At 41.1% G+C, this 25,811-nt stretch overlaps 1 protein-coding gene across 2 annotated transcripts in view; it reads right to left on the minus strand.

Moving 5' to 3' along the window:
• Positions 1–25,811, minus strand: part of AIG1 (androgen induced 1) — a 143,254-nt gene that overhangs the window by 34,448 nt on the left and 82,995 nt on the right. For both annotated transcript variants that reach the window (XR_002436619.1, XM_021390575.1), the window contains exon 4: positions 587–702. Coding sequence is in view for 1 of the 2 variants with exons in the window: in XM_021390575.1 (XP_021246250.1) it covers positions 587–702 (116 nt within the window). In the remaining variant the exon portion in view is untranslated. The remainder of the gene's footprint in view (positions 1–586; positions 703–25,811) is intronic.

The raw sequence follows: 25,811 nt of genomic DNA on the forward strand, positions 1-25,811 counted from the left end.
GAAATGTCAGAATGACCAAAGTAAATTAACTTTCTCACATAAGTCAGAATTTAATTTTGCATAAGAAAGGTTATTGCTATTTAGTTTTTCACAAGCATTTGCATTTTTTTTTAAATAAACTGCTGCGTTTGGATTGCTAGCTTATTCTGCAATCAATTTTACAGAAAGAATTTATGAACTAGTAAAAGAAAAAAAGACAGTGTTCTATCTTTTCTGTTGCCGCGTAAATACTAATGCAGGAAATCATTTGCCTATTCTCAATCTTATTTGATAGAACAAAAACCCTAAGCAATAAAACTAAGGTCCAAGAAAAACATTTAGCTTGAAAAAAAAGGTCAAAAAATGTACTCTTGGAAAGACCACTGCTTACATGGGATTGTTCAACAAATTCCTGTTGTGTGAGGTTTGGCATATACTTTCTAAAAATATAAGCATCTGGGGAAACCAGACAAAACCCAGGTCTTGGACCAAACGAGGCATGCAGCGTGAATCTGTTAGTGATTATATCCATAATGAAATATGTGCCCAAATTTAGCAATACAAAACCCCCAATACGATTTGAAAACACAGCATGTACAGCCCTTACCATAAAATATAGCCAACAGCGAAGGTGCACACTGCAGCCAGTCCACAGCTCCTGCTGGGATACTGATGATGTGTTGTTCTCATCTCGATTAATATAAAGGGCAAAACTGTTGTATGCTAAAAAACAAAACAACAGGGGAAAAACAGGTGATACAAGTGATTCTCATTGCTTTTCCATGCTAGTTTTGCAATAAGAAACTTATTAATAAAAAATGTGAAGACAATTTCTTGATGGTTAGAAAAGAAAGGTAGAATGACTCTATAAAGCAGGTCAATATCTTGAGTGCTTAATATTGCCTCTGTAACACCCAATTATTTGAGATGGCAGAGGAAAACTCAGTGAGAAGAACATGCTTTTCGTGTTGGCCAAGAATCCAAGGGGAATGTTCAGTGTGTGGAAATAGGATGTGGCATGAAGGGATGCATCAAAAAGGAACTGGGTCCCTGTCCCAGCTCAGCCCTGTAATAGCTCTGTGATCTTTGCCACATCACTTTAGTTATTTTGACTGTTCAAGTTAAGAGGCAATACACCTGACTTTCAGAGGCTCTAGGCACAAACTATGCCAAATGAATGAATATAAAGGTAGGTGTTTAACGCTTCTGAGAATTCTGAGAATTAGGCTTAAATGTATCTCAATTTGGGGTCTTGACAACAGGACACATTTTCAAATGATAGCCTCAATACCTTTGTTCCTCAATCTGTAAGACAGAAACAGTTATCTTTTTTGGAAAAGTGTTGTGAATCTTAATTTGTTAGTTGTTGTGCAAAATAGTTTTAGACTCCCAAATGAAACATATGAAAGCCTGTCTTAGTTTCAGCTGGGACAGAACTGTTTTCTTCGGAGTGTCTGGTATGACGCTATGTTTTGGTTCTAGGAGAAAAACAATGTTGATAACACACCGATGTTTATAGTTACTGCAGAGTTCCACAGAGCCAAGGCCATTTGCAGCAAAGGGCCCAAGGAACTGGGAGGGAACAGAATTAGGACAGTTGACTTAAACTGGCCAAAGGGATATTCCATACCATATGACATCAAGTGGAAGGAGTTTTGAAGGAGGTGGGAGTTCATCTCTCTTTCTTCCGTTGCTTGGGGGGCTAGCTTGGCATTGGTTGGGGATGGTGAACAATTGCTTGTGCATCACTTGTTATGTACATTGATACATATATACATATTTGTTGTAATTATGATCCTTTTCTCTATTGCGGTAGATATTTTTATGTCAATCCACAAGTTCTACTTTGTTTTTCTTGATTCTCTCCCCCATCCCGCTGGGAAGAGGGAGAGTGAACAAATGACTGTGTGGTGCTCAGCCACCTACAGGGTTAAACCACAACAAAGCCAAAGCTGTAAAAACCATTTTCAGCCACTTGTCTTTATTCAGCTGTGAAAGTCCTTATTTTGTCATTTTTCCATATACATTCCCTACACTGCCCCTTCTGAGAAGGTCTGTTCATCCAATTAATGTCAGCAGAATGAAAAATTGCATCTAGCCTGCCCCAACACTTGACATCTAGATCTCAGAGTGCTGGCAAGCATGAAAATATACATCAGCACAAGCATGTCACGAAACAAACCCCATCATTTCTGAATATACAGCTTGCCTATAACTGGCATTATTGGGGACTCCAGAAACATATCGTGCTGTGCCACCTTGGACCCACACTGTGGCTGGAAAAGGTTATGGCTTGTGTTGGCCGTGATCTGCCATTAGATATTAGATGGGCACATGTAATTCTGGGAGGTGACGGAGGGCTGGACTAGTGAGTTTATAGCAGTTACAAGAATAAGAAGGCAAGATAGACATGGAATAGAAATATCGTGGTACAAATAATAGATAATTCAAACGAGAGGAAACAGAGTGGGGTACTGAGCCTTCAACAAGTGAGGAGAAGGAAGAATTGTTTGGCTGGGAAATAATAAAATGATGGAAGTGCTCTTGCTCACAGATGTAACATAATTTGAATCGGGTATCTGCTCTGATTTTCAATACATTTTTAATTAATGACTGGCATTTGGAGAATGTCAGGTGGATAATACAGCAGTTAGGGGAGCTTTCAATACCTTTATCTTTTAACAACTTCTTCCGCCCCCACCCCTTTAAGCAGCATAGAACAGCATCAAGGGAATGCATGGATGTTCTACAGGAAGTCAGTGGTAGAGGTGCCCACTCTCAGAGGAGAGGTCTATTGACTGCGCAGTACCTTCAGAGTCCATTAGAAGAGACTGACAGCAATGCGAGACTTGAAGATTCACTTCTAAGCTTGTGCATCTGGATAATAAAGGTCTCTAGACAGAGAACAATATCTCAGGCATAGCTCCCAAAGCCACACAGCACAAGGCAGCTCAAATGTCTCCTGCCCTTGCCCCACAGCCTCTTCAGAGGTGCAAACAGAAGACAACAAAGACTTTCAACTCCAAAAATCACCACAGATAACTCTTGTATCACTCTTGTGATTCGGTCACTTAGTCTTAACTGCTCATAACGTGCATGATGACTGCAGAGCTTCTGAACTGTATTTCACAACTGAAATGTTTGTCACTTTAGATACTTCTTGTTGATATGCTCTTCACTGATGATAACAACTCAATAGCTTGCCAATTAAAAAGTAATTAAAATAATTTCACTAACTGCTGCCTAATCCAGAATTCTTTTATCCTTTCCCTTCTTTTGTGGTTATATAATAAAATAGGTCATTATTTTCCAAAATTCTGCCCTTTTCTAAAGGTAAGGAACAAAAGAGGATAATGAGCTACGGCACTGAAGAGTTCACGTACAAAATGCTGTCAAAAAGCACAGTGCAATTACAAGTGCGAGGATTAAAAACAGAGACATGTATATTTAATGTTAATGAGTTACAGCAAATGCAGGTGTTACCTGCAAACACTGCAGTTTTAAAAATCCACACTTTAGTTTAAGCTGTTCTAGTGAAACTGCCACTTAAAAATGCTATTTCATATTCTTTACCCAAAATTCAAGAAAGATTAAAAGGAATTCCTACATTTCATCCCCTCCAAAAACCTTGATTTAAAAAAAGTAATCTCGTGCAAGCACGGATACCTTCTGTCAAACAGAACTGTCTCCAAACACTCTAGAGCTGTAAACACCAAACATTGATCCTGGACGAAGGCCTAGGAAAGGTGAGGAGGGCTCAAATGTGCTTGGAGTGACACCCACCAGGAGCAGGATAGCTGCAGAAGGCCAGAAACCACACTCTCTACCTTTTTTGCCACCTGATTTCTAAACAAACTTGGACAGTAGGAAGCTGATGATTAGAGAGAAAATAACACTGATGCTTCCTTGCTCTGTTTGTTAAAGATCATGAAATGTTGACCACAGATGCCCAACTAGTATCTCTTTGACTGATCCCATTCAGTCATCATCATGCTTGGTACAGTCCAGGGAAGAACAGCACATTTCTCACCTTGCTTGTCAAAGAATCTCCAGGGGCTTATGTAAGGGAAGACTCGGGTATGAGGAAATTCAAATAACAAGGAGCCTTAAATGGTGAAGATGATTAGCCACTGTAGCAGAAGCTAAGATTTTGCACCATATAAAATCTTAAAGTAAAGGGTAACTTTATAATTAGAGTATAATGGCTAGTATAGCATGATAATAGCACTAAACTGCTAGTTTAAGCAAGCAATACTATATGGGAAAGACATTTTTATTACCACCAAAATAAAAAAGAGAGAGAGAGAGAGAGGAGCTTTCACAGCTCAATATGACTGCTAGGTTTGCAAGCAAATGTTCATCTCTGCAGAGCAGCAAACTGCAATTTTTTCCACATTTTGTGCTTACTCCTCAATGCTGCTTCCTGAGGTTTGGTCACTTGCAAGGGAAGAAAAAATGTCGCTTGCTGAACCTTCAACTGCTGGTAGCAATGCATGAATATAGAGAGGAGCCAGCTTGGTTCATGGAGCCCATGTGGAATTTGCAGGAAGGATATCACATGGGAAATCTGATCCAGGAAACACTCTGGAGACTGACTCCAAAGGAGCAGCCTCTGAGTGAAGCTGAATTAGCTAGCACACACTGCAAATCCCAGCCGACGGGCTCCATGTAGGTCAATCCCTCAAACTACTGCAACTGCTTTCTGAGGGAAACTCTACTTGAAAGGCATGTTCACTAATGAGTCTTCAAAAAGCACTTTTAAAATATGCCCCATCCTTCACATGTATATATGTGCCTAATGACATATTAGACTAGAAAGTCACATTACGAATAGGCAGCACAGCTGAAATATTGGCTTGACAAACTGTGATTTGATTGAGGACTGCACTTCTCCATTCTAGGAGTGTGCTGCAACAGGTAGCTGAAAGAAGAGATTTTATGCAAATAAAGTGCATTAAGAATGAGTTCTGTAATAATCTTTAGACAAATTTAATGCTCGCTCTTGAAAGCCTAATTGTATGCTTTATCTTCCAACTAGCAAGTGCTGCTCTTTTTACAGTTTTCATCAGTACTTTGCCTAGCCCTTTCTCCTCCCTTTGCTGTGCTTTAAGAACTTTGAAGCTTTTTAAAAGGTGCTAAATTAACTGCTTTGTGTATTAGTATCTGCCCTTGGCAGAACCCATAGTAATGCTATTTTCCCACTAATTCACTCAGTCCTGAACTGCAAAGACTGTCCAGAATTACCCTTAAGACCAGCAACAGTAGGGTGCTATCATTCCCTTCTTTTTCTGAGCTCACCACCAGACTGTGATGTTAAACAGCTGCTGCATGTCAGAGTGAGGGAAGCAACCCATGTGCATGTCCTTACAGCCCAGGAGTTTGCACAACACCTTGAGATTAAAGGCTTTATGGAAACAATCAACAAAATAACCTATTCCCATTCCTCTTAATTTAAAATCACAACCAATGTATTAATCCTAGAAATCATTACCAACAGACCTAAAAATATCTACAGTTGTAACCAGTACCATTTGTAGTTTAATAGCAGTAATAAAGCTGCTTTTTCTGCATGCTCCTCTTGGAGTAAAGTGGAGAACCAGATCAGAAACTGGTAAAACAAGGGGTACGACCATGATTTACTTGTTGAGAAACTTCTGAGAAAGGAACAGCTGGCAAGTGAGTATTTATGTGTCAGCTGAAGGATGATACCTTCCCCAAGGCAGCCTAATCCATAAAGAGAGCAGCAGGATATCAGAACTGGGTGCATAATAAATTGGAATCCTTGAGTGAGTCTGAATCCTTAAGACTGAAAGCGCTGGTAGCACTTTTCCTTTTACAAATGAGAAATTATGACTATTAACTGAGACACACTGATGCACAGGATGCACTCCAAGGTAGCCACAGACAGCTCATTAATTATTGTTGTAGGTTGGAGAGAGGAAGAAGTATTCAATGATCTAAACAAAGACTAATATCATATAGTGCCACAAAACACACAAGAGCCAGAGATAAGCATTTGTAATCAATCAGTATAAGAGTGTTGAGATCTTTGAAAAGAATATTAACACTTCCTTTTCAATGCCCTTTCTCTTTTCTGTAGATAAATACAGTGGGCATGGTATATCTTAACCTGACTTGTACAATTTTGTCCACACACACCTAATGTTGACAGTTTTGTTCTCCTTGTTTCTGACATATGCAGTATATACTATATAATGAAACAGTGCTGTCAGTCTGATCTCACCCCTGTGACTGTATTAGTGCCAAGGAGGTTATATATAGGTGTTTATCTATAGAATTTCCACAGTGCCAATCACTGAGGCACTTCAGCACCTCAAAAGCGTTACAGATTTGTCCTGCACTGTACGGTCAGGATATCCATTTTGCAGAAGGGGAAGACAGATGGAAAGCACCGCTCAAGGTCACATAGGGTAGCTATGGAGGAATGGAGGACCGCATCTCATTCCTCAGGTCCAGTCCAGGATGTCAGCCTTATTTTCTTTACCTCTGTATAATTCGATATGACTGCTTTTAATGCATGCCACGTACCCAGACATCATTAAAACACATGTAAAGTACAATGTCATATAAGTCACCTCTTTGCTGGGATCCCTTAGTCAGACTTTCTGTTCCTTCAGTGATATGCCCAGACTCCCCATCCAGCTCCCAGCAGCATGCCCTGCATTACCCTTTGCAGACTTTTATAATACGAGGGCAACCAACACAGCTCAGCTTCTGTGCACTCAGCTGTAGCTGAGCAAACTCAGCGAGCCCCAGTTTACTTTCAACCTCAAGTCCTTATTTTTGCCACAGATCACTAGAAAAAATGTACCACTAAGGATCACAGTATTAGGCATTATTTTTCTACATATTTTGTGCAGCTTACTTGCCTCTTACCAGTTAAATCATTTGCCCTAGAACTTCTTAAACTATCATTTGCAAAAAAAGGTTTATCCAGGCAAAGAAGTATTTCCTTGTCTCTTACAATTATCCTTAAAATCAATGTTTATAGATATATATACAGACTTATGTGGATCACAAAGATTTAATTTGCATTAACGATTGCTGGGTGTTTATGCAGGTCATGCTGAAGAAGTGCTAGTAAATTCATTAAATCTCATGAATTCCTAGCACAAATGTCACCAAAGAAAGCTTGCAGATGTACTTTAGCAATGGTTTAAAACAATTTTATTCATATGGAAAATAGTACTCCTCTTCTTGAAAAGCCAGCTTCTTCCATATCATGAGTTCAATTATGCAGGCCTCAAAAGGAGAAAATAATTTGTATCAAGATGCTCTCTAAATCTCTTTAACTGACTTGAAAAGTTTATGTATAAATTAAATGTGCCGTGTCAAATTTCAGTGTTTGGCCTTCTCCCACAGATAGCACTAAGGCTTTCACAGAAGGATATTTTTGGCATCATGAAAGCAAAAGGATCCTCTTTCTAACCTGAAGACACTGGACTTGGAGTCTGTCTCTGGTCCAGGACTGAATATTGCTTGTCCTGGGCTTCAGGCCAGTGTAATTCAGGGGAAGAAATTCCACATTTGGGAAAATCAAGAATCAATTTTCTGGCAATTTCTTTTTCAAATGGTGGTTCTTTGATGCTATTCAGAAATTTAAAATCTTGGAAGTGGTTAGTGAAGGAGCTGGATTTATTGGGTGTTGTGCAGGTAAGGTAGCCAAAGGTCAGATTTTGGTCATCTCATGGTAACTGCAACTTATCTGCAATTTGATTCAGACAGTGAGTGAGGCACTGGCATGTGCTGAAGTGCTAGGAAGTGAGGTGGGTTTGCAGGGAAGGCAGGAGGCAGGGGCTGGGGCCCTGCATTTATTGAGGAACAGCAAGTACGGTTGGAAACCTTGTTAAGAGTGAAGTGAGTCTGCGCAGGAAGGTGGGAGAAGATAGAGGTATGTCCCTGTCTCTGCAAAGGAGGCACTTCAGCAACAAGACCAGGGAACATCCCAAACTAAAGTCTTCTGTCACAAAAACACACTGACGTTCCGTTCTTATTTTACTCTATATGACATTATTTAGGAGAACCACTGCACTTCAAATGCAATTAGTCCTAAATGCTACTGTTCATGTTAAAACAATTGTTATTTGATTGATAGTAAAAGCCTACACACCATAGTAAAAGCAGCAATGTCAGACACAAAGGCATTACAAAATCTATAAGCTGACCCTTTAAAACCTGACTTGAACCATCAGACTTGACTTATTAGACTAGTTACAATAGTGCTTCATGCAAAAAGCATTAGGTTAACGCTGGATCAGGCAATGCTGCCAAACACACCCTGGTATAATTAATCAAGAATATTTCAAAACCAGATCACCTCCAAGAGGTTATTGATTTCCTGTCACAACACGTTTTCCTTATGAGGTGCTACAATGCTATGTATCTGAGATGTGCTGGCATGTATTTTTCAGTGACTAAGGCTTGATCTATCTTCCTGGACTCCTGCCACCAGTGCATTGACATCTGCAACTACTCATGTTTGACAGTCTCATGTTTGAGCTATGTGGCTTCCAAGTTGGATGGGATTAGTATAGGAGACTTTCTGAATACTTCAAATGTAATTGAAAGCAGATAAATACAAGGGTCTCAAGAGGGTGGCACGCTTTGTACAAATGGTATCACATTAAATCACACATACACATGCTTAGAATGAGAAAGATTGCAGTGTTAACCAGCATAGCATGCAAGAAAGTGTTTGTCCTTGTTCTAAAATATGTATGAATCCTGATAATGTCCCATCTTTCAGAACTCCAAATACGCTGCATGGCTGAAGTGTGGTTTGGACAAGCATGCAAATGAACACATTTGTAGGAGAAGAGGAATGTGAATGGAGACTGGCAGGTGTTTTGCCTTTCGTCTATGCTTGAACTAAGGCACTCATGTCTTCTGTGAGCCATCCCTGCTATGTGATGAGAGCTGAAGACAACCATACATCACATAATCTCAAGATTATACTGTCAGAGTGTAAAATGTCAGCAAATAAGAAATATTTTCTCTTAAAGCAAAATTCAACTACACTTTTTACACAAAATATATTTTTATTCACCCGTTTTTTCTTGATGAACATGGAATATTTCTTGTGAATATCCTCATTTTTAAAAGTATGTTTGTACATACTGAATACTGTAAGATAGAGGTTGTAAATAAAACCAATGTTAACACTGTTGTAAGTTTATCTTTTACATTTCCTTTTTCAGATTTTACACTCTGCAAAATCAAGCAATCTCACTTTAACGCAGATAATGCAGAGCTCAATAATCTCTTCTAATGGGAAACAGACTGCTATTTCCTGCTGCCAAATACTGATCTGAGGATCACAATGATCAGAAGCACAAGAGGACTGTTATACTGAACATATGTGATATCACAGGGCTTTAAGACAATCAGGTTGCAGTGGACATGTGGCACCCACAGTATTAAAGCTATTAGTTTCTCTGTGTTGTCTTGCAAAGTCTGGCCTGACTTTTTCGTTCACTTTAACCTTGATGTGTGTGGCTCTGCTTCCCTCCCTCACTGCCCCCAGCCAGGCTGCTCTCACTGAGTGATCTGCATGCCTCTCCTATCTCAGATGTGAAAAATGAGGAGTTGGAGATGAGATGCAATTCTACCAGTTTGTAGCATTCTTCCTAGCAAGAAGGGAAACAGAACTAGCGCACGCGTAAAGGTCAGTGGTAGATGAGGGGAAGAGGCTGCAAGGGGATGAGTGGTCTCATGTCTCATATGCTGGGGAACCTTGGAGCAGAGAGGGCTTCCTACTATGCCTGGTGTTGCAGCTCCTGCCATGGAATGAAGTCTTCAAAGACTCCTGCTTCAGCCTTCCAGCAACAGCAAATCTGCTGAGGTCCTAAACAGTCAGTGTGAGGTACCTCTTGGTCTCCTTCCCAGGATCCTGCTGAACGTGGTCTAAGAAGTTTTTCAGTTTGGTGATAACGGCAGTATTGTGATAACTGCAGCATTTTTCTGGCATCAGAAATCTGACTCATATTCTTCTACTGCTACAGGGATTCAAAACAGAACTTCATTTGCAGCATCTGCTCATACAACTGTAAAATGAGGCAGCTGTAAAGTTCTGGTTCTCTGGGATATAAGCAGAAAAGGAGAACTTAACTGCTTTGACCCGCAGAAAAGTCCCCACTGTGCACTTCAGAAATCCCTTTTGTTCAGACCCAAAGTATCTTCTAAGCACAACAGCCCTGTAATTGTTACCATTTTGTAGCTCAGGACCAGAGAGATGATAGGAATGCCTAAGTTCTGTGTGCAGTTTCTTCATCATTAATGATCACATTGGATGTGATTGCATGTTTGAGGTGGAAGATAATGGAGATGCCTTTCAGGTGGGAACAGACTGGCCAGTCACAAGATGTGTGTCATGTTAGCTGTAACTTTGTTCTGTTGCAGCTAAAATACAGTGTAAGAACTGCAGAGTAAAGCCTTACAAACATGGATGACTGTTACAGACATTTGTTACAGAGAGAGATCAGCAAACCTGACATGCTTAACTACTAGTTTTTCAAGGGCCTTGCACTGAAGAATAGAATCTGCTGGGAAAGGGAAGACACATACTTGATTAAGAGCACCTCAGCTTCACAGCAGCAATGTTTTCCACCTGAAGGGCAGTAAAATTGACCTTGCTGCTAATGGAAGGACAAGAGAACCCGAATGGGGTGCTGGCGGGGTGGGCAGAGAAGGTGAATTAAGATAACCTGTTGAAAAAAGCTGTCTAGTTGAGAAAGGCTGGTTAAGACCTCCATGGCCAGAAGCAGAGCAGCAGCTGCACCCACCTCAGCTGCACAAGCTGAAATACATATCTGGATCTGCACCAGGCTAGGACAACAAGGTATGAAGAGTACACGGTGGAGCAAGCAAGGATGGAAGTTACTCATCCAGGACTAACAAGGAAGACTGAGTTAAGGATATTGCAAAGGCATGCCTTGAGGAAAATACTTACCTAATGCTATTGACTTATTATCACTCGCTTCCTCATGTTACATGTTTGTTTTTTAATCCCACCAGTAAGGACGCCGTTGCTTTAAGACCTGGGAGCCACTGCCTTCAAGTAGCTAAACACTGCTTACTAGGGATACCCATATGTGTAATTCACTTCTGCAAGTGTCTATGTGGGGTCTTGACCCAGTGTTATTTTCAGCAAGAACAACAAAATGATTGAACCTGGCCCATTTTACTGGCAACAACACTTGATAAATGGGTTACATGACGTATGTTGATGCTAGACTGTGAACTTTGGTCCTTTTGTTCCTCCTCCTCTGCTGCAGCTACAATACATTCTTAGTGTGCTACTACACTCCACATTGCAAAAGTTATCTGGCTGTTGACTGGTATTCGTATTTTAATTACTTGACCTATTACCCTACAAAACTGTGGGGTCTTTTTGTTTAGGAATCTTCTTTTAGCCCTAAACCAACTTCTTAAAGCTCTCCATTCTGGAATAAAATTAAAACATAAGGAAACTTGGCATGTGGATGAAATGCCTAAGACCTGCTGAACTACTACAAAAAGGCTCGAAACTGTACTATGGTACTTCGATAAATCCTAAACTTTAGACAGGAAACTCCAGTATATGCATAACACTGCCTTCTTATGTCAGGAGCAACAGTTACCATTTTACCAGGTTGCCATTTTGCTACAAATGAAAAAGCAAAACAAAACCAAAAAACTCAGACCTTTCAACAAACAGGGGCAAGAAGTATACTGAGAGCCTAGATAACCCCCAGTCACTATATGATTAGCAGGGATTACCATAGTACAATTCCTTATGATGGAGGTATATACTTTAATTTTATTAACAACTAGAATTTTCAATTGTCACTATACTCTATAAAAAATTCAATTTAACCTTTACTACATTTCTGTAGCAAAGGAAAAAAAAAATACGTAAAAACAATCAGTGAAGAAATGCATGTAAAGAAATGAAGAGCATCTTGTCTACACCAGAGAAAAAGGAAATCCATGATGGATTTTCTTCTGGAATGTGACTGGGCCCAGCCCACATCACCACACCTCCTGGATGTCAGGAGGTCAAAATTGCAAGAGTCCTGGTGTGAGGTCCACAGCTACACCAGGGACTGAAGGTACTGACCTCACACATTCATGGCAGCAGAAGAAAATCAAGCGGATAAAATCCAATAGTTTAAGCACCCAATGAAAGCACATTATTTAAGATGATAGTTTTATCAAATACAAGTGCATCTGTCTCTGTAAATGTCAATGTAGACATGCTAGAGGAAACACAAAAAAGCCAGAGGAATACTTGAGCTGTTGCCTGAGAAATTTATTCTTGTTCTGACCTCTCCATGCTGTTGAAAGCAGAGAGCAGCTGGGAATTAAAATTAATGGACATCAGCTCCAGGGCAACTTTAGATGGGGCCATGAATGTAAGCCCAGGGTTTGCAGCATGCATCCCAGTGACTTGTGTGACTGGGATTCAAAGATTCATGGCATGCCTTCAGCTAGGCATATCTTTGGAAGCTGAAAGGATATAACAGTACATTAGGGAGCCAGGCAGATCACTGTACTACTTGGGAAGGAGTTCCTTTCCAACCTCCCCTTCCTAGGAAAAGAAACCACACATTTAGGAATAACCATAAGACTGCAAAAGCTAATAGAAACTGGCACGTTGGTATTCTCCTCCAGCAACACTGGTGGATAACCTCATGGTGGCTATGAATATACCACAAACCTTAGTACCATCTGCACAGCCATTCACTCCCACACAAGAACAGGGAACCTGGCAAACAGCAATCAGCCTCTAGTACTCCAGTAAGGCAGGGAAGCACTGACTGTTATAAAGATAACTAAGTTATCAAAACTGTAAGTGATTTGCACACATTACGTAAGTACCAGCACGAAGAACTCCCCCTTGATCCTTCAGGAAACCTTTTCTACAAATCGCTCCCCTTCACCAAACTAAGAGGAAGCTGTCCCACTCTGGCCAGGGGAGAAGTAGTGGGGGATGGGACAAAGTAGCTCTCTCAGCTGAGCCCCATGCAAGGGCATGTGCGGGTGGCCTGGGGGCCAAGTATTAACTCTTTAATGCATTTCCACCAGCGTATATTACAGGTGATGGATTGTTTGGTTGTTTTTTTTTTTTGCCAGAGTGAGGAGTTCCTCTCACTCTGCACCTGGGAGAGGTCAACAGCTCCTCTAACCAGAGAATTCATACCTGAGAGTATCTCAAAAATCTATTTTTGAGAAATGAAAGCAATGTGGACTTAGGTTTTCTTCAATCTTGAAAGAAAAAATATTTACAAAAAACAATTCTATTTCTTCCTCTTAAAATAAAAACAAATAATTAAAGCATTTATTTGATTTCAACTGAAAAACCATTTTTCAATAAAAAGTAGACTGAATTTAATAATGTGACTGGTGCTGGTGGTAAAGTAATTGAACAATAATATTGAAAAAATGTCACAGTGTCTACTAGAATTCCTGCATCTAGTGGGACTGAAATACAGTTTAAATAGGAGAAAATATTTGGAAGATCTTGCTAAAAGTCATTTTTCATCAAAGACATTAGCACTCTATTTGTCAAAGCATTCAGAAAGCTCCTTAATTCTGCTGGATTCATTGCTACTACGGCTGCCTATGCTGGGACAGTAATAATCTCCCATTTAATAAGAAGCCACATTCTTTCATTTTGGGTGAGGATTTGCAAATGGCAATCTATTCATTCATTCATATATTCCAGATGTATTTAATAGTCTTCAAGCTGCTTGGGGCTGAAAATGGGGAAACAAAAAATAGATTAACTAGAATATGGCAGCAGTTTTCAGTACATTATACCATGCTTTCTGCCTTCTAAGGAGTCTTAAATCACTTCAACTACCATTTTGGTCTCCTGGTGGTATTGAGAGTAGGAAAACCTCTAGCCCTAATTTCATTTGGGAAGAGCTATCATTACCTGAAGCATTCTTTGTCTCTCTACCTTTTACCTGTCTTTCCCCTATAAAACTCCTCTTTACCTTTCTGCTTTCAGCCTCATATTGCCTAGGTGCTACTCTGCTCCTCTATTTGCACTTGTGCATCATGGTACAAACACAGGTATTAACATGGGCTTCATCACGGGAAGTCCCATCAGGCCTTTCGCAAGGAATACATTCCCTGGCTCATCCTTCTTAATGCTCTGCTCCAGGACCAGCTACAAGTGAAGCTGCCTTGTCATTCATAGCCACAGCAAGAAGCAGAATTTTTAGACATAGGATAGCTATTAAGTCCTCCTAGGAAGAAAGCTCACGGAAGCTGGAGAAGAAGCATTTTTGGTTAAGGATGCTCATGATTAAAATGTGCAGTGAGAGGAAATTAAATGAGCCACACCACTGGTATTTTTAACACTGTGAAAGCCAGTATTTTCCCAGTCTTGGAAGGATGATTAGGAAAAAAAAAAAAAGGAAACAGTGGTGAAAAACAAAACAAAAAAAAAGCTACCAAACACCCTAAGCTCAGGGAACATAAAAGCAGGGAGGCAAAGTGCAGAATCCATCTTAAGAGCCAGTTCTCGCTATTAATATAGCACAAACTATTTATGCTCCCTGCTTACTTCTCATTGAGAGATGGGCAAGCTACCTTACATCTCAAGCAGGCATGTGCGAGGCAAAAGCATACAGACAGACATAACAGAGCAGATGGAGAGCATATGAAAGTGTGCTCTGTAAACAGAAGTTACAGAAGAAGATAGATGGAATAAAACTACTTTTTTATTAAGTGCTCTAAGCATTTCCTCAGGAGCCTATTCCTCTAGTATTAGGAAACAGTCCTTCTTGTAAGGAACTCCAAAATATTTGTTTTAGTGATTACTTACTGATATAAGGTTTGGGAATCCACACTATAAGATGAAAGTTCAGCATTGATAATGATGTTTGTGCAGGATGTATCTTAGCCTGGAGGCTGACACAGTCTGAATACATAACATACAAGCTGTGCATTTCAAAGCGAAAACGTACAGCTTTCCAGCATTTTCTCATTTCAATTTCAGCTTTTTCATTCTTTCTCAATCTCTTCTTAAGGAAGAATGAAAGATGAGGAAAGTTCCTGGATATCACTTTTTTTTCTTTTCCATTTTTTTGCCTTCACTGATATTAAAAAGAGAAAACAGGAGAAAGATAAAATGAGAGGAAGAAAACCCATAATGGTAAAAGTCCAAAGCACTGAAGTTTAAATTTTGATGAAAAACCAGAGATTTAAACAATTATGAAAAATAAAAGTTTCTGCCTGAAGACAAAGATTTTTTTTTGTCAGAAATAACTTTTAATTAAGTTTTAGAAACTTTTCAACTATAAAGTGCTATCATTACAAATGTTTGAAATTCAAACAAGTTACATAATATACTTAAATTATAACGATCATATGTAGACACATTAGTACATCTTGTCTATATAAAACTTCTAGCATTTACAGCTAAGAATTCAGCAATCTTAAAATGTCAAGCATCTGCAAAATAACATACTTTGTTCTTTTCACCATAAGCACATATGTATAAGAACTATATGGATTGTCTTAAGATCCTGATAAAGTATTCTAGTTTCTAGAACCACTCTAACAAAGGGAAATCTGCTGTAAGTTTTTATTAAAGCCTATGTTTAACTACCCTGTAAACATATGTGTCTCCTGGCAGGTCAGTTATTCTCGAGGCTTCCACACAAAGATGAAGTCCTCTAAGATTCACTCTACTTTCCTTCCTCTCTCCTCCTCATGTTTGAATTCTGATGTTTGCATGCTGACAGGATGAGTTAATTCCAAGTCAGTGCTGCTATATTTTACCTGCCTGAAGAATGGCCAGCAGAGAGGGCCTATTTTATTTCCTTCAAAGCAATGTTGCCATACTATTATATTGCATTTGATAGCTAGATGACTCTTACTCTTATGCAGAACTGAAAACAACCAGTCACACTGTGTCTTAAATAATCTTTTTTCACAATGACTGGATTATCTAAACCACTTAGATAACCTTGGTGCAGTTTAGATATACAAGAGAATTTCATATAACCACTGTTTTCTGCCAAATGTTATTTTTTAACACTTCCTCCTATGAATCCTAAATCACTTTTTGTTATTCATCTCACTAACCATTCATGGATGAATGGCAATTGCTGAATGTCTTAGAAATAACACCTTGAAAATGTCATTCAAATCATTTTTTTTAACGGCATGAGAGGCTAGGAGGTAATTTACACTTCTTTCATAATAATATTCTATAAGAGGTTCTGTAGTCATCTGCCTTCCTCCGCCTCCTCCAAAAGTAAAGGATTATAAATTCATTCTCATTTAGCACAGCCAAATGTAACAAGCTGAGAAAAACACTACAGACAGAATATACTATGAAGACTGGTAAGCCGTGAGAAAAACCACCTCCACCACTGCCCCTAAACTAACCTGTTCCCCTCACTCAGCAGGCTCTGAAGGATTCTATAATGCAAACCTGGAAAGTTTCCTTCCTTCTGTACAGAGCGATCTATCCACAGCCAACAACTCCACAAACATCCAAGCCCACACTTTGAATGCTGCCTCCTTCTAGTAGGAAGACCTCAGAACCCTGCTTTAGTCTCACCAAATATTACCTACATATGAACAAACGCACCCAGGGCCCTTCTTCCTGAAAATTCCAATGGTGTATACTTCTTAGGGGTTCAGTGAACCTCTCCTGAGCCTCAGATGTCAAGACAGTATTATTGCAGCTCTGCCCTGACCCTGAAACAAGTACAAATTCAAGGCCCTACATGGGGGCAAATGGATTAGAGACCCTATGGCTAAATGACTGCTTTGTCCTTTCAAGTGTCAACTGGAGAATGAGGAGATACCAGCGAAGAAGCTGATAACGTTAGATCAGTCCTGCATCCGACCTTTGAGATTAGTTTCTGGTATTGGTACCACGTCCCCAAAGCATCCTAAATCAAAGCAAGGGAGAGGAAAGAGTGAAGCAACCAAAGCCAAACCACCCCTTTTCAAAGTCTGCTTAAACTACTGAGAGGAGGAATAAAAATGCTACATCCTTCCTCTCATCAGACATGCAGACCAGGTGCCTTCCTGTAAGTCAGTTACTTTCAGGCAAAACCTCTGATAAATCTCACCACTAAGGGTGGACCCACTTTTTAGCATGACATTTGAACCTAAGCTCTTTGCTTCTAGTGACTTTATATGAAGGATGCTGGCACCACACAGCTGAGGACACTCAAACTCCTCTCAAGGTGGGTGCTGCAAAATCTCTCTCTCACTTTACATACAGAACAGCCTGAACTTGCCGTGAGCCTCAGCCTTGCAGGATTGCTGTGGAGCTGGCAAAAAATCTGCTGTATTTCGGTGATTCCCTAGCTCTCCTTGCTGGAAAAGTTCAGTGCTCCTTCAGTCTGAGTGGTGCCTCACATAGGAAAGATTACTCTTCCTGGAAGAAACAAAGCAGAATTGCAGGCCAAAAAAAAAGCTTCAACTGAACCCCTCTGAATTCTGTTCTTCAGCAATGTCCACAATGATTTTAATAGTATCCAATAAAGGGCTGAGGAGACCACTTCATGCTCGCCTGGAAAGGCATCCTGTTCTCCAGAGCTCATCTGCCAGCACTGCTGAGCACGAGCATCGCTGTGCAGCATCTCTCATGGAAGACATACCCTAGAGAGAAAGGGAACTTTTCCTGTGCTGCGTTTCTGGGCTGCTGAAGAGACAGATGTGACCCTCAGGCTGGTCAGGGAAGCTTCAGAGCTGCCTGGGATGAAAGTAAAGCTTTCACCTTTCCTGATGTATCAGGAATAATTTTTAAAGTGAACTGCTCATGATGTTCAAAGGTTTGGACCTACTCACAAAAGCAGTAGAAAATTTAAACTCGCTGTGGTGCTCCCTAGCAGCACTGAAGCTATTGAACTGTTCACATGGTCTGTGCTTCTGTCCCATTGGAGAACATTTCCTGTTAAAAGTATTTTTGGCATGGCTGCTTCATTCTGGGCAGGAAGCAGAAAGTCAATGCACAGATTAACAATCAATTTGCTAAAGAGTACCCTACAAATCAGGTCTCATCTATCTGTTTGCCTCCACATTTCTGCTGGAGCCTCTGTAATTAATTTAAACAGATATAAGCACTTCTTCTCCTCTCCTTTTTGATGCTAGTTATTCCAACACACAGTGCACTGAATCTGCAGCAATTTCAAAGGCTTCCGCTCCCTGCACAGAGCGGAGCAGCTGCAAGAACAGTTCTTTGAAGAGGAAATGGCACCCAATGGGACTGGCAAGCGGCTGTGAGCTGAGCTCAAACAACCCCCAAAGTCCTCAGGAGCATCTGAGGACATCAAAAGAGGAAAGATCCTGGCTGGAAGAAGCCTGAAGAGCTAATTTAAAAGACTAACCCCCATCCTTGGAGCTTTCTTCTTGTAAGCAGTGCGTCTGAGTGGAACTGTCTTCCTCATATTTGGCTCAGATGATCCCACTCATGCTGAAAGTCTGGAAATACGCTACACAAGAGGGGTGGTGGCATTCCTTGTTTACTTATGAAATTACAAATATATGCTATACATGTAAATCTATATAAAAATGTATTCCTGCACATTATTAAAAAAGTAATTTTATTTCTATTAACTTAAATGTAGTTAATATAAATAAGCATACTACCATATTTAAAAGTGACCATAAATCACTCATGGTACCTCATGCATGTGTAACTGATTACCAGACAGATTCAATAAAACTGTACTTTTTATGATGGTTGGAAAATATATTCCGGTTACTGACAACATAGCACATACTTTCCTCCTATCCTATTTAAGAGATTTATAGAAAAATTTGTACCTTCGTTTCATATACATGAGCTTGTGCAAATGTCCAAATATCCTCTGTCTCCTGAAAGTGTGTAAAACCAGTGACTTATGGATGAACTTAGTAACCGATATAAATTTCAGGTGTTGATTTAACAGGCTTCAGCCTGAACAACAGCACATTCAGTGAAGCCCTATGGCCTGCACCACTCCTGCAGGACTACCACAGCTGAAGCGTAGTTCAAAGAGCAATCAGTTTTAGTGGCAGGCCCAGAGACTAAACCCATGTTCTTTTCCAAAAGCTGTGTGCTTCCTTGATTTCCTACATATAAATAGATGCCATTTTACTAGATTCTGCTACTGCACGTAATCAAAATGTTGTCCAGAAAAAGAACTGACACAACACATCCTGCAAACGCTTCTTCTTTGTCAGATTGTTCTAATTATACACCCACTGCATCAAACTTCTCCATCTTTGTCCTCCTAACTGGCAAATTCTGTCATTTCCCATCAATTTCACACCACTCTTCTCTCTTCATTTATGAATGTTACTTTTTGATGAATTTAAGTTCACTTACGCACAAGTTCGAGTTAGGTGTTGTGTGTACTGCGTGTGTTTGTTTGTGCACATAGTTCTGCAAACTGATTGTCAAGGGTCCGGGGAGTCTTATTTTCTAAGACCATGCTGTGTTTGGCAGGACAACACTGCATCCTGTCAGGAACTGGCTTGAAACAATTTCACTCTACAAACAGTTTTGCTTGTGATTAACATTATGCCACACTGTTCTGATATTGCGCAATATAATTGCACTGTACTGTATCTATTTCATTATACATTACCACAAATTGACTAATTAACTTGACTAAAAACACTTCATTTTTCCTAAGCACATAGTTTGCTTAACTGAGTTATTAGATGATGTGGAAAAACAATATAGAGAACTAAGACAAGATCAGTGGAACGATTTTCATTGGCACTTTTCCCACAGAAGTGCAAGGTGCACTGATACCCCACAACATCTCACATCTTAGCTGTATTTTAGAAGTCTGACAGTGTCAGGTATTGAGAGACAAGTTCCGTAGCTGTTTGTTTATACTTCCGACAGCAAAATTAAAATGCAGAGTGGGAAATAAAACTGAAATGGTCTTATTTTTTAATGGAATACAAGCACGCTGCTTAATTAGGTTACTAAGCATATGTTTTTTTACTTGGTTATTTTGTCTCTGACAATTCATCTTTGGGTGACACAACTACCTCACTTCAGATAATGGAATTCCCATGGCAAATAACATGAAGTCGATAATTCTGTGACTGGAAAAGTATACTTGCTAGTGTTATTTCAAGTAATTGATAACAAAGACAGCTGAAGTGTGAGACCAAAACATGGTTCACTGGCTTCTCTGTCATACTGGTGTCCACGTAAAAATTTTGCTTAGGACAGCAGAGCCATTAGGGAGCTGGTTATGACTGAATTTCTGCCTGTCTAATTCACCTTCTCAGCTGATTGTAATGCGGAGAAAGGTGTAAGAGCTATCAATGCCTAGTTCATACATATGGAAAATCTTCCCATGTTGCAAGCTCAGGGGGATGAGCTGTTCTTCTGCCTACATTCACTTCAATTCCTATGTAATTTTTTATGGGTTGCAAGGGAGAAGCTTTGAAGTCTCACACTGTGTCCCAAAAGTTGACCAGGGAATTAGAGAATAATTACAGCTTTTAAAGAACTCCATGCAGTTCATCTGAACAGAAATGGCATCAGTAGCTTGGAGTGCCTGTCTGCGTTCCAAATGACCCTCTCCCTAAAGCTGACTGGAATCAAACTGAGTTCCTGATTTTATTTCAATTGAACAAACTCCCATTAGTCCATTGTACCCTAAGGCATGAAAGCTACCTCTCAGCTTCACTGTGTTGGCTAATCCTTTCTGCTGCAGCACATGGGGCCTAGAAATCCCTGTATCAGCTGTGCACATGCTATCTAAAGCAGAGCCTTTATTTTAAGAGTAGAAGGCTAGTTACTAGGAAGAGTTGGAGAAGTACATTTGCCTACTGTGATTTGCAACTATTTGAGGCTCAGGATTCAGAGATCCCGAATTCTGGGAATCACAGGAACATACTGCACAGCCACAGAAACTCTAAGTCCAACCCATCCAACCAAGAGCGCTGTCCAAATGCTCCTTGAACTCTGGCACTTGGGGCCATGACCACTGCCCTGGGCAGCCTGTTCCATGCCCACTGCACTCTGCTGAAGAACCTTTCCCTAACCCTCACCTGCCCCTCCCCTGACACCGCTTCACGCCACTCCTTCAGGTCCTGTCACTGTCAGCAGAGAGCAGAGCTCAGCGCTGCCCCTCCGCTCCCTGTGAGGAACTGCAGCCGCCATGACGTCTCCCCTCAGCTCTGCGCTGGGCTGAACAAAACAAGATACCTCATAACAGGATAACATGATTTGAGTACTACCTTGGAAGGGGTGTCTCTTGCACAAGGTTCACAAGGAAATCAGTCAAGCAAGTAGCTTGAATGTTGCTGTTTCATTTGTCAAAGGCAATGAACCCAACTGCCTGCAAACACACTACAACACTTGGATCCGCATGTTGCAGCAAACTTACAAATTATTTTTTTAGAAAAGCATGTTATTTTTAAATTCTGTGGATGTATTTGATCACTGCTACTCTGAGATACTATTAGGATAGCTGATTCTAGAGACAAAAAGGGAGGAAAAATGAATTGTTATCTCAGTGAACCTAGCCAAGGTGAGAGGAGTGAGGAAATGTGAGGAAGCAGACTTGCAGGTACCAAGATCAGTGCAGAAGGAGGGCAAGAGGTGCTCCAGGCATGTAGCAGAAGTTCCCCGCAGCCCAGGAGAGGCCCACAGTGGTGCAGGCTGTCTCCCTGCAGCCCACGGGCACCGCGTGGAGCAGATCTCCACATGCAGCTATGGTGGAGCAGTAGGTCTGCGAAAGCTGCTTCCCGTGGGGGACACTGCTGAAGAATGGGCCCCATGGTACAGACCACACTGGATCAGTGCTTGGAGAGCTGCAGCCTGTAGGAAGCCCACACAAGACCAGTTTGGGAAGGATGGCATCCTGTGGGTGGGACCCCACTTGGAGCAAGGGAAGACAGTGACCATGGAGGAGCAGCAGAGACAAAGTGTTATGGACTGACTGCAACTCCCATTTCCCTGCACCCATTAAGGGAAGGAGATAGAAGAGCATAGATTGGGGTAAGGTGTTTTTAGTTTGTTTCTATGTAGGTCACTCCAAAAGTAATGCCTCCTATTTATTTCAATGGAAACTACAACAGATACAAAGAGCACAATAACACTATTTGATAGAGCAAATTCTCAGCCACAAAATGCTGTTTTTCAATACAGTCACCGCCATTAGCCACGCATTTTCACCAGCTATGTACAAGAGCCTGCATGCCATCGTCATAAAAATCTGCAGCAGCGGAGATGACCTACTGTTTCACAGCTGCTATGATGGCATAATTGTTAGGAAAATATTGCTCACACAGTCCAACTTTCACTGCACTCACTTCTACATTCAGAAAGCATCAATGAATGTTTATGGGTGCAATTTTTTCTGCAGGGAGGAATTCAGTGACACACCTTTGCTTCATACTTCCATGTCAGATACCATTTTGTCAGACTACTCTGCTGCCATCTATTGCATGGCAACAAAATGTAATGGAATACTGGTGGGAAGATTCAACCTCTACTGCCACAGCATCAACATCCACCTCTGATGTTGTCAGCCAACATAATAACATAGGAAGCATTACTTTCAGAGTAGCCCTCAGAGTTATCAGTGCTCTAGTCTGCTATCAGTAGATTATATTAATTTCTCTATGCAGAGTCTGTTTACCCAATGACAGTAACTGGTGAGTTATCACCCTGACCTTATCTCAACCCTTGAACCATTTTTAATTGTATTTTATCCCTGAGGATGAGGAGTGAGACAGTGATGTGGTGGATCACTCCACTTCAGGCAGCAGTATTCTCAGTCCTTCTGAGGACCTGGTACATGTGCAACACGGTCCTCACTAGGAGCCTGGGGAAGTGTCACCTCTGTGGGACTGATGAACCAGCTGCACAGTTGAAACAAGCCTGCATGGAGCATGGAGCAACAGAGGGACTTCAGAAGCTTGCAGTTAGACTGAGCCTTGGTGGATACATGAAAGACCAGCAATATTGTCTTTCTGGCAAAATTCAGCCCCTTACTCTAAAGGATGAAGGTGTTAGGACACCTTTAATATCACAAGATACATTTTCTCATAATCCAGTTTTGATAAATGGCTGACCTCTGATTTCTGAAGTTCTCTCTTGAAAAGATCAACAGGAAGGTGATTCCTCACATGGAAGATTTCAGGGTACACATTTTATCTTGGTGAAGTTAGAAATTGTTAGGCAAACTTAACTATAAGCATTTTTAAACATAACATTTATCTTTTCATAAAAAGATGCACCAAACTGCATTTCCCTTGCTTTGATTTGCCCATATCCCATTTCCTTCTACATGCATCTATACATTACTTTTCTTGTTTGTTTCCAGAGCAGGGGCTGCTGGCAACATGTATCCAGCATCTAAGTACAATTCAGATGGTTGATAAAAATCCCAACATTTTCCTTTTCTGTTCACATTACAGGCCCAAGCCACCGCTGTGACTCAGGGAAGCCCTTCTGAGCTGGCTGCAATACAAACAACATAGCAAAGGTGGTGTGGCGACAGCACATCCTCCTCACTACTGCAGACCCCTCCTTTTATGGGCCTGAGTCAAAAGCAGGACAAGGTTTCAGAATCCCATGGCCACCATTCTCTCCAGATCCCATTCTTGGACACAGACTTTAAGGACAGGCATGTTTTTCACAAATAGCCTGTGTTTTTTGGACAGAGTGCCTTAGCAGTTGTTCCCCTTCTATCAGACGCACGTCATCCCCTGAGATGAGTTCTCCTGATTTCCCAACACAGATTACTTGCACCTGGATGGGAATGACAGGGTGTTGGCAGAGAATTTGAGCATACAACAGAAGCGGGGAGAACCTTTGCCAGCCTTTGTATGTGCAACTGCTGAGTCAGTTCAACAGCCTCAGATACCCCCACCCTACACACACAGGTGCAGATGACCATATAAAAGTAATCTTAATTTGGCTGCTGCCCAAACTCCACATTCCTCTTGGCTCCCCCGGACCAGCTCTCCCACGTGACCTCACCTCTCATGCCCTTGTGGCAGATAGCCAGGCAGGCAAAGTGCAGTTGATTTCCTAAACATCCAGGAGTTGTGGAAGTGGGAAGGAGATGAGAGTCTGATACAAGCAAAAGGAAGAGCAAATAGGCATGCCTGGGTCCAGGCCTTTGACCCTCAGACTTCCCCCACGCCCAGTCAAGTCTGGGAACCACATCCTCAGAGCTACTGTGTTGCCTTTGTGTCCTTCCAATGATAACACATGAGCCACAGCAGCTCCCCCCTTGTTGGTGTCAAGCTGCTCTGTGCACAGAGCCTTGTGGTCCTTGCTCCGTCTCTATTCAGAACAGGATTAGAGACTGCTCTGTACCAGGATACCCTTGTATCCTGAGTCAGCCCCAGTCACTCAGGGCAGGTCCCAGCCCCTCTCTGCCTTGAGCTCTCGCTAGCTGAAGACTGAGGGGTAAGTTCTGCACCTATCACAACGCACACATTACTGCTGGGTATTAGCTGCATGGCATGCTGAGCTCACAGATAGCCAAACACAAACACTGAGAACAAACAAAGGTAAATTTAACCTACACAGCTGTTAACTGTGCTCTTGACTACCATGCAAAGTTTTCCTATAGTAAACCGTTTACAAAAGAAAAGCAAATCCTTTCCCTTAACTTCAGCATAATAATCAGCCTGTCCACAAGCTCACCATTTGCTAATGAGACTCACGTAGCCAGAGCCAGTGACAATGAACACCTGCACAAAGGTTGTATACATGCTATGTTTCACTTTCCAAAATAAAGCCACTTTCTTTGCGCAGCTAGTGAAATCTGTAACTTGATTCATTTTGTTTTCGGGGACTCCTGTTTTTTCCTCCTTTACTTCTTTTTCAAAAAGCGATTCCTTTTTATTTTTTGTTATGGTGAAGCACAAACAGATCTTGAAGTACTTCAGCTAGAAAAAGTTTCAGGAACACAAATGCTGCTTGAAACAGATGTTGAGTAGAAACCACTGCACAGCTTCAGCTGTAGAGTCCACTACTTCAACTCCTGCGATTTGCTGAAGGAAAATAAAAATCTGTAGCAGTCAGATGAGTATCACATTTCATGACACATTATTTAAGAACCACCCTTTCCCTCATCTTGTGTTTAGCATATCCTATGTTAGAACAAAATATAAAAAATCTGAGCAGTAGGCACAAGAACAACAATACCATCAGGAGCCTCTTGCTGTCAGAAGCTATATAGAGGAGGACTTTGACTGTCAGCTTGGCCAAGCTTCAAATTTGCCCAAAGTATGGTGCAATTGGCTTACAGGAGCTGGGATGACAGAGTGAGGGAGTTTGCCACCAGAGAACTAACATGAGCTGATGGCTACTTCCCTCTTTGCTGGGCTCTCACACAAGACTGAGCAATAAAGGGAACACCAATAAACACCACGAAGTGTTATGTACAATGGATACCAAGGTCAGGCTGCTAATGTAACCCCATAGGACAGGTCACCAAAATGTAGTGGCACACCGGTGTCTGCAACAGGACCACATATTTCCTGGTGGGAAGGGAAACATAACTGCAAGAGGAATTCCATTATTTACACATTGTAAGAGAGCAATCTGCATCTATTTAAATTTGAATTGTGGAAGCAGTGGAAGCAAAGAGGGAAGGGTGGGCAAAGTTAGGAGTGCCCACTGAATTTCCTGGATTAACTGGGAAAGATTACTATTTGGCATCTGAATATGCTATAGGAAGCACTCTTGACTTTGTATCTATACCTTTGGCCTCCTTTAGGGCTATGACCATATGTCAGACACCGTCTTCCAATGATAGCCTTGAAATTGCTTTGCAATCATTGCTGGCTCCTAGGGAGAAATACTGAGTGGGAAGCTT

Source organism: Numida meleagris, chromosome 3 (assembly GCF_002078875.1).
Source record: "Numida meleagris isolate 19003 breed g44 Domestic line chromosome 3, NumMel1.0, whole genome shotgun sequence".
Lineage (NCBI taxonomy): Eukaryota > Metazoa > Chordata > Aves > Galliformes > Numididae > Numida > Numida meleagris.